The sequence below is a fragment of the Ochotona princeps genome, chromosome 18 (assembly GCF_030435755.1).
Source record: "Ochotona princeps isolate mOchPri1 chromosome 18, mOchPri1.hap1, whole genome shotgun sequence".
Taxonomy (NCBI): Eukaryota; Metazoa; Chordata; class Mammalia; order Lagomorpha; family Ochotonidae; genus Ochotona; species Ochotona princeps.
The window spans coordinates 41,290,485-41,300,456 of NC_080849.1; the positions used below are offsets into that span (position 1 = coordinate 41,290,485).

The window sequence follows — 9,972 nt, forward strand, 5'->3', positions numbered from 1 at the left end:
AGGACAAAGATCCACAGGACTCCTTTCTTCTTTTTTTTTTTTTTTAAGATGTATTTATTTTATTACAAAGTCAGATATACAGAGAGGAGGAGAGACAGACAGGAAGATCTTCCATCTCATGTTTCACTCCCCACGTGAGCGCAACGGCCGGTCTCCCACACGGTGCAGGGTCCCAAGGGTTTGGGCTGTCCTCGACTGCTTTCCCAGGCCACAAGCAGGAAGCTGGATGGGAAGTGGAGCTGCTGGGATTAGAACTGGCGCCCATATGGGATCCCGGGGCATTCAAGGCGAGGACTTTAGCCCCCTAGGCCACGCTCGCCCCAGGACTCCTTTCTTTTCACAGAATGTACTGCTGCTCAATATCATTTCCTTGGTGTATCAGTTATCTCTTCAGACACCTTGCTTTAAAGTAGAACATAACTTCCTAAAAGCCTTCTTATTTTAGGGACTAGCTAATCTTGGGACTGATACTACTGCTAGTCATAAGGAATGTAAATATAAGTTTTCCCTCAGATGACTTTCCCATAAAAGGCCACATAAAGCTGGGAATGGGGCTTAAAAATCTGCCTGACGCTTAAGTTCCGTGCTCTTTTGGGGCCTCACTATATGTCACTCAAACCTCTGACAACAAATTTCCTCATTTATAAAGTACGGATAATACAGGGGTAGTGCTGTGGGACAACGGGTTAAGTCATTGCTTGGGATATTGATATACAAGTACCTGAGTGCCAGATCAAATCCCAGCTACTCTACTTCTGATATAGCTTACTGTCAATGTGCCTGTTAAGGGAGCAGATGATGGCTCAACAGCTTGGCCCAGTTCCGGGCCCGAGTTCAGTGTGGCTCAGTCCCAGCTGTTTCAGGAACTTGGCAAGTAAATCAGAGGAAGAAGATGCCTCTCTCTCCTCTCAGGCCGCTTTTTGAATAGATGAACAAATTTTTTAAAATGGCCATCAACATTTTGATGTGCTGCTCTTCTGCCAATCTGGGTCCCTGCTAATAGCCTGGGAAAGCAGTGGAAAATGGCCACGTCCTTCCACCCACATGGGTGACCCTGATTAAGCTCCTGGCTTTTCAGTCTGGTAAAGCTCTGGCCACTGCAATTACCTGCAGAGTGAACTAGCAGATGAAAGATCTATCTCGGGCCCGGTGGTGTGGCCTAGTGGCTAAAGTCCTCGCCTTGAACGCCCCGGGATCCCATTTGGGCACCAGTTCTAACCCGGCAGCTCCACTTCCCATCCAGCTCCCTGCTTGTGGCCTGGGAAAGCAGTTGAGGACGGCCCAATGCATTGGGACCCCGCACCCACGTGGGAGACCCGGAAGAGGTTCCTGATCCCGGCTTCGGATCAGCGCGCACCGGCCCGTTGCGGCTCACTTGGGGAGTGAATCATCGGACGGAAGACCTTCCTCTCTGTCTCTCCTCCTCTGTGTATATCTGACTTTGTAATAAAATAAATCTTTAGAAAAAAAAAAGATCTATCTCTATGTAACTCCTTCAAATAAACTAAAAACAAAAAAAAAATCTATTGTTAAAAACATGAGCAACCTATAGCTGACAATTAGAAAAAATGACAGTTGCAGTCATATACAATTCAATTAGAATTTTTTTTTTAAATTCTCCATAGTTAGGCCCCTAATGTATGGTTCAGCAGAATCTAATGATAAAGTTCACTAATGGCCAAAGACTCAGACTTCAATATGCAGCACAATTTTTTCACAAATATGTGTTTCACTGTACAGCAGACAAGGTTAGTCAATCCTTATCTAACCTTAACCACAGCTCTCTAGCGTTTCATATCTATCCCTTGAAGAAAGTATTTTTAACTTGGACCTGCACATTACAAATAGTAATACACAAAATATCTGTGGCCTGTCTCAATGATGCTAAGCTGAAACACTTAACTACAGTCAGTATGATCATTTGAAACTGAAGGAAAAATTCCCTTCCCTCTTTTTTAAGCAAAACAATTTTCCCCCATCTCTAGTTATGTTAGAAAGTAACCACCTGGAAGAGAATGGGGCTCATGCTTAATGGGTAGCTTGTTGCAAGAAACACCAAAAGAAAAAGATTAAGCTTTCCAGAATTCCAGAACCATGGCTTTGGAAAAGTTATCAAACTGCTTTGAATTTCAAGATTGAAATGCACATGTAAATTTACACTCTGCAGTTTAAAAGATTTTTTACTTATTTTGTTTAATCTCATCGAGGGGGAAACACAGAGGTATTTCATCGGCTAGCTTGCTCCCCTGGTAGCTGCAACGGCTGGGGCGGTGGCTTGGCTAGAACATAGCAAGGAACCTGGAACCCAATTCAGGTCTCCCATGTGGTGGCAAAGGCCAAAGAACTCTTCTGCGGCTTTCCCAGGCACATTAGCAGGAAGTTATATCAGAAGTTGAGTAGCCAGGACTTGAACCAGTGCCCATATGGGATGCCAATGTCCCAGGCAGCAGTTTAACTTACTGTGCCACAAGTCAGTCTGAGTTTTTGCTTCTTTGTTGTTTCGCTTTTATTAAAAAAAAAAAAAAAAAGGAAGAAGATGATGATTTACCCACATAGTTCCATATTTTTAAGAAATAAGAGCTGGCATTGTAGCACAGCAGCACATGGGCACTGGTTTGCCCTAACTGCTTTACTTCCAATCCAGTTCCCCGCCAACTGTCTGGAAAAAGCAGTGGAAGGTGGATACCTGGACCTCTGACACCCACATGGGAGATCCAGATGAGGCCCCTGCCTTTGGCTTGGCCCAGTGCTGGCCAACGCAGCCATCTGGGGATCAGATCAGTGGATGGAAGATTTGCCTGACTGCCTCTCTAGGAAATTGTGAAGGAAATAAAAACAGATTTTATATTAGCCTAATGCATCCTAATTGGAGGAAAAAAATGCAGATTATTGTAAAACAGTCCATTCCTGGATCCCCAAAGATATTCACATAGGACATAGTGGTTAAGACATCCACATCACGTGCCAGAGTGCTGGCTTTGATGTTGGCTCTACTTCTCATTCCATCTTCCTGTTGGTGTATACCTTGAAAGGTAGCAGGTGAAGGCTTTTTTGGTAACGGACACCCATATGGGGGGGACCCAAAACGAGGTTCAGCTTCCCAGTTTCAGCCTGGCCCAGCTCCGTTAGATATACACACTTAGGGATTAAGCCAGCAAAGGATCTGTCTGTCTCTGTGTCTCTACGTCTTTCAATTTTTAGACTTTTTAAAATAAAATTTTAAATGATGCCTTCCTCATAGGTTTTGAGGGCCTGGCACAATGGCTAGGTGGCTAAGTCCTAGTCCTGAGTGTGCCAGGACCGCAGATGGGTGCTGGTTCATGTCTAGGCTACTCTACTTCCCATCCAGTTCCCTGCTTGTGGCCTGGGAAAGCAGTCAAGGATGTCACAAAGCTTTGGAACCTTGCACCTGCATAGAGGACCTAGAAGAAGCTCCTGGCTCCTGGCTTCATATTGGCTCAGCTCTAGCCGTTGTGGCCACTTGGGGAATGCACCAGTGGATGGAAGATTTTCCTCTCTGTCTCTCCTCCTCTCTGTATATCTGACTTTCCAATAAAAATAAAATAAATCTTTAAAAAAAGAAAAAAAAAAGTGTTTTGAGATGTCTACTGACATTTTAACTCTAGACTATTCAAAAATACATTCTCAGCATCTAGAAAATACTTCAAATGCTACATAAACACAATTTCTGGTATAAAATATTTTTACTAACTATACAAATAACAGTATTTAATGAAAGTATGGCCTAATTTTACCTTCAACGTTCCTCCTTTCACCATAACTTTCTGTCTGGCTGGCTGGACTCCAGTCAGGGCAAAAAGCTGAGCCTTAAACACCATTGGAGGTTCATCAGTATTCAATTCCACACCTTCAAATTTCTCCTTTCCCCATTTTACGGTAACTGCAAACAAAATCACATTTTTAAAAATTTATAACATTATATCATAACATAATAATATAATCATATATTAAATATGTTAATTATATTTATTATAATAATATTATAAGAAATTAACATAATATTATAATAAAGACTTCCCATTTTAAAGATTCTGAGAGGATCACCTATTTAATTAGTTCTTGAGTCAAACTGATTCCTTAAGGTTTCCATATCTACAACATCAACAAAAGTGACCTGCATGATATGTCTTGTATAAAATTTTACTGGTTTAATCAAACTTCTTTGATAAACAGGTGAGAGTTACCATGTCACAAAAACAGTTAATAAAAATCTGAGTCTTCTGGAATCCTGTGCAACCTCTGCAAAATATGATGAGCACACTCAATTACTTCAATACCAACGTACACAACTATCACTATGTAGCTAAAGATCGCTTAAAGGAGAGAAGGATGGAAAGGGACTGTTGAATTCTTTACCTAGCAGAGAGTTCAGTTTTTGAATATAAAATGAAAGTTATGTCACTGCAAAAATTGGAGAAAACGAGAAAGGAAGGAAGAAAGGAAGGATAGAGGATAGGCTGGGTCACTACAATCCAAAATCTGTAAATATGAAAGACACAAGAAGTATTCACCTTATACAAACAAAAACATTTGAAAAAATAAATATATGTAAAAAGAGTGGAAAGGAAGCATTAGATAGTCAAAAATAAGAAAAATTTATTGGGAAAATAAAACACCAAACAAGTTAAGAAATAGAGGTTTCTGAATTATAAAAATGATATTGGGGAACCAAGAAAGTCAGTCTGACACCAGAAGTCCTCAAATGAAGACCTGAAAGATAAATGTACATCACTGAGCATGAAAAGTTCTGCAAGCTGATGGAAATGATGGTCACACAACCATGTGAATAAACCTAATACCACGAACCGTACACTTTTAAAATGGCAATTTGATTGCATGGTTTCTAATTTTTAAAAAAATTTTCAGTTAACCTCCTAACACAACTCACTTTGGAATTTATTAAATGACAACAACAACAATAATAATAATAGAGAATATAGTTTCTGCTGAAAAAAGTCAGACCATCTGCTAAGTACTGCCATGCTAACCTACCGCACCACTGGAGCACCCAGGTTAGACCATTTTAAAAGTAAGAATCTTAATAATAATTAGTTGCCTTATTTCCAACTTCTAAAGTCCCAATTTGAAAAAAAAAAATGACCCTGACCCCAAATCCCAATTTTATACCAGTTCAATGAATGAGCCAGCATTCATTTAATGACACTGTACCCAGCAGCAGGGATGCCTGGTAAACTTGCAGTTAAACAAGAGAGAAATGGGGAAGAGAAGCTAGAAAAACAAAGTATGTATTTTACAGGCTACCGGGACACAGAAGAATAAACACTTCACAAGTAGTCAAAGATTCCCCAGAGTGGAGAAGCATTAACTTTTGAATTATCACTACCAACCTAGAGTTGAATCTTGAAGGAACGAGTAAACTAGAGAACAATGCAGAAGAAAGATGAGAGAAAAAAGAGAAACATCTGGGCCTAGCGCCATGGCCTAGTGGCTAAAGTCCTCGCTATGAACACACCAAGATCCCATATGGGCTTTGGTTCTAATCCCAGCAGCCCCACTTCCCATCCAGCTCCTTGCTTGTGGCCTGGGAGGACAGCCCAAAGCCTTGGGCCCCTGCACCCGCGCGGGAGATCTGGAAGAGCGCCTGGTTCTTGGCTTTGGAACGGCACAGCACCAGCCGTTGCGGTCACATGGGGAGTGAATCATCGGACTGAAGATATTTCTCTGTCTCTCTTCCCACCCTCTCTCTACATGACTTTGCAATAAAAATAAATAAACTTTAGAAAAAAAAAAAAAAGAGAAACATCCAATGGTGCAGAGCCGGCTGGTGTGTTCTGAGATAAAGCAACTGCCAAAGTGACAGACAGTAGTACATGAACACAGGTCGCTGGCTAAGGATCAAGTCAAAGAAGACAGGTTACATGAAAACACAAAAGGAGACCTCAAAATGTTTGTGGAAAATGGAGGTTTTGGTACAAAAAAAACTGTAAAATCCTTGAGGCCAAACAGTGACATAGTGTGCTAATCCTCCATCTGCTAGTGCTGGGATCCCAGATGGGCACCAGTTCGTGTCTGGCAGCTCCACTTCCCATCCAGCTCCCTGCTTGTGGCCTGGGAAAGCAGTTGAGGATGGCCCAAAGCCTTTGGACACCTAGATGGGAGACCCAGAAGAAGCTCCTAGCTCCATATCAGCTAGGCCTTAACCACTGCAGCCATGTGGGGAACAAATTAGAATGAACAACCTTGCTATCTCTTCTGCTTTCTGTAAAATTTAACTTTCAATTAAAAATAAATCTCTTCTTAAAAGATTTATTTATTTTTATTGCAAACTTAGATATATAGAGGAGGAGAGACAGAGAGGAAGAGCTTCTGTCTGATGATTCACTCCCCAAGTGACCACAACAGCCAGGGCTGTGCCAATCCAAAGCCAGGAGCCAGGAACCTTCTCCAGGTTTCCCAGGCAACTGCAGTGTCCCAAGGCTTTGGACCATCCTCGACTGCTTTCCCAGGCCACAAACAGGGAGCTAAACGGGAAGCGGAACTGCTAGGATTAGAACCAGCACCTATATGAGATCCTGGCATGTTCAAGGTGATGACTTTAACCGCTAGGCCACCGCACTGGGTCCAAAAATATATACTTTTAAAAATTTTCTATTTCTCTTCATTTACATTTCTAATACCAAAAAATTCTAAAATCTACACACGAGATTTTTAGAAAGTTCATAACAAACTATGTCAAGAAAAAGTTACACAAAAACATTCAAAAAATACTTCTTGCAATAAACTTCTCTTCTAATTCCATTTTTCCACAGACTTCTGAAGTACCATTGTACATACAAGCGTTATACTGCGAGCCGAATGCAAGCCCTGAAAGGTGTTTAGGAAGCCCACACTGGTCTCACCTATTGGGTCACTCTAGCCGCAGCAGGGAAAATGGACTTAAATGGGGCACAACTGATTCTGCTCAAGATGAGAGGACTAATCCATACAGCAGAAAGTATTTAGCTAAGTCATAAAAAGCAAACTGCTTAAACTTTCTGCTTACAAGAGGAATTCTATCAGCTATCTCACATTTACCTTGAAGACTACAAGCCCTAGCTGTGCACCCAACACAGAAGTATCCATTTTATTGTACTTAATCCTTAACCACTAAAGCACCCAGATATTTAATTTTTTACTAAAACTTAAAATGTTCATGTGAACGTAGTTTTTTTTTTTCTTCCCAAATACAAATTCTCAACATGGAGATGTTAAAAGAAAGCTACTTCAGGGCCCAGCGGCGTGGCCTAGCGGCTAAAGTCCTCGCCTTGAAAGCCCTGGGATCCCATATGGGCGCCGGTTCTAATCCCAGCAGCTCCACTTCCCATCCAGCTCCCTGCTTGTGGCCTGGGAAAGCAGTCAAGGACGGCCCAATGCTTTGGGACCCTGCACCTGCGTGGGAGACCCGGAGGAGGTTCCTGGTTCCCGGCATCGGATTGGCACGCACCGGCCCGTTGCGGCTCACTTTGGGAGTGAAACATCGGATGGAAGATCTTCCTCTCTGTCTCTCCTCCTCTCTGTATATCCGGCTTTCCAATAATAATAAAATCTTTAAAAAAAAAAAAAAAAAAAGAAAGCTACTTCAGTCTCTTCAGTCTGCTGATGAGGAAAAGATCTGGTAACTATTTAATTACAACGGAAGGCAGGTAGGCCCCAGGCTGGCTCTGGATCTTAGCTCTCTGCCCACTCACTCCTTGTGAGGCAGCAAGTGATGGTTCAAACAGCTGGGTCCACACTACCCGTGTGGGAGACACTGAGAATTCCTGTCTCCTGGCTGCTGGCTGCTGCCTCACCCGACCCAGTCACCTGCAGAGTGAACCAAAGAATGGAAGGCTCTCCCTCTTCCTCCACTCTTTCAAGTAAAAAATTAATAATGAAACAACTCAATTTTTAAACAGAGCTTTGGTGAGTGGTGGGATGCCTTGAGGGAACCAAGATGGGTTGGTTTGCTGTTTCTGTGCAAGCCTACCAGTGTGTTTGGGTGTTCATGTACATCCTCAGCTAAGTAATCATTCTTATATTCAAGATTCTAGGCCCATCAACAATTCTATCGCTTCTCGGCCTTTTGGCTAAGATCAAGTGTGGTGAAGAATCTACCCTGAGATTAAACAGTACTCTCGATTCCTATCATCCCTGGAAAACGCAGAATCGTCAGGAAAGGAACTGAGACAGAGTGAGGGTCAGCGGGCAGTCCACGGCCCCCTGGAGTAACCACAGGCTTCCGGCGCCACTCTGAGCAAGGCTGCGAAAGGCAAGGTCCAATAACTAAGTAAAAAGGTGACCCCCGGCCAACATCCTGGGTGACCATCAAGCGAACGATTCCTGTCAAATGCCAACCAAGAGGCCATGACGCCCACGAAGATACCCATACTACTCCAACTCCCAATGCTAACAAATGAGCTTCTGCTAAAGAAACCCAATGAAACAGTCAACAACAACAACAACAACAAAAGCAAAGAGCGGTGTGTACGCAGGGATAAAATCGAAAAGCCGAAGGCAGGTAGCCAGGAGTAAGACAAGGCCAAAGGGCCATCCTGAGAGAGACAGAGGGAAGCCTGACACCCGGTTCCCCACGAGGCGCCCTGCACCTGCAGCCCGGTGCCAGAGAAGCCTGGCACCCCGGGTCCCTACAGGGCAGCCCCCACGAGGCACCCCGCACCTGCAGCCCGCTGCCAGGGAAGCCTGGCACCCCGGGTCCCTACAGGGCAGCCCCCACGAGGCGCCCCGCACCTGCAGTCCGGTGCCAGGGAAACCTGGCACCCCGGGTCCCCGCAGGGCAGCCCCCACGAGGCGCCCCGCACCTGCAGTCCGGTGCCAGGGAAGCCTGGCACCCCGGGTCCCTACAGGGCAGCCCCCACGAGGCGCCCCGCACCTGCAGCCCGCTGCCAGAGAAGCCTGGCACCCCGGGTCCCTACAGGGCAGCCCCCACGAGGCGCCCCGCACCTGCAGTCCGGTGCCAGGGAAGCCTAGCACCCCGGGTCCCCGCAGGGCAGCCCCCACGAGGCGCCCCGCACCTGCAGCCCGGCCCCCGTCCTCCCGGGGCACACACACCCTTAGCGTTCCCAGCAAACGAGCACAGTGACACAAACTATTCTGCAGAGTCACGACTCGGGAGATGCTGCCCCATCTCTACGTTCGCTCCGGCCCGGGGAAAGGAGCTACCACGCGCGGAAGGCCCACGGAGAAGGCCCGCGAAGGGGCTGGGGGTCATCTCCTCGCCGCGGACACCCCGCGCACCGCACCCTGACCCACGCCACGCGCCCGCCTCCGCAGGCCAGGCCCTACGCCGAGGCCTCGCGTCCGACCGCGAGGCGAAGAGGCTCACCGGAGTACAGCGGCATGGCGGAGGGCACGCAAGGCGAAGCTGCCTGACAGCCGGGCCTGGTGAGAGCAGCGAAAGGCGCGGTCGAACAAACCGTGACGGAGGCCAACACGGAGGCGCGGTGGTGGCGGCGGCAACGGCGGCTCAGCTGCGACGAGAGCTCTCATTCAAACCGGCCACTGGCGATGACGCAGCAGCACGCAGACCTCCAGGGAGTTCAGGGGGTGACGCGAAGGGGCGGGGCCGAGGCGGAGCCTGGAGGGTGGAGACAGGAAGGGCGGGGCCGGAGCGGGGCAAGAGCGGGAAGACCGAGCGAGGGGCGGGACCCGCGGCCTCCGGCAGCCGGTGCGCGCCTGCGCCCTGGGCGCCCGTTCTGTCCCTCCACGCGCATGCTCGGCGCGCGTGGTCTTGGCTCCGCCCACACCTCCCCAGCAGGTGTTGTGGGAACGTGGCAACGGAGGACTACCCTTCGAGAGGAAATGATTTAATTCTTTAAAACAGTATTTTTATTTTCCTAGTGGGTGACATATTTCCTTGTTGGTGTACCCAGTACAAGAAATTGGAGTTGAGAAATGTATTATAGAGACTAAAATATAGTGGGCATTGTGGATTTCAGGAATATGAAATTAATG

General features: G+C 46.2%; 1 protein-coding gene across 3 annotated transcripts in view; it reads right to left on the bottom strand.

Annotated features, from left to right (window-relative positions):
- Window positions 1–9,558, bottom strand: part of USP14 (ubiquitin specific peptidase 14) — a 42,222-nt gene extending 32,664 nt beyond the window's left edge. For all 3 annotated transcript variants that reach the window (XM_058677148.1, XM_058677147.1, XM_058677146.1), the window contains exons 1-2: window positions 9,344–9,558; window positions 3,756–3,901 (exon numbers count right to left, since the gene is read on the bottom strand). In XM_058677148.1, coding sequence (XP_058533131.1) covers window positions 3,756–3,901; window positions 9,344–9,359 — 162 coding nt within the window. In that variant the 5' untranslated portion in view covers window positions 9,360–9,558. The remainder of the gene's footprint in view (window positions 1–3,755; window positions 3,902–9,343) is intronic.
- Window positions 9,559–9,972: the final 414 nt, after the last annotated feature.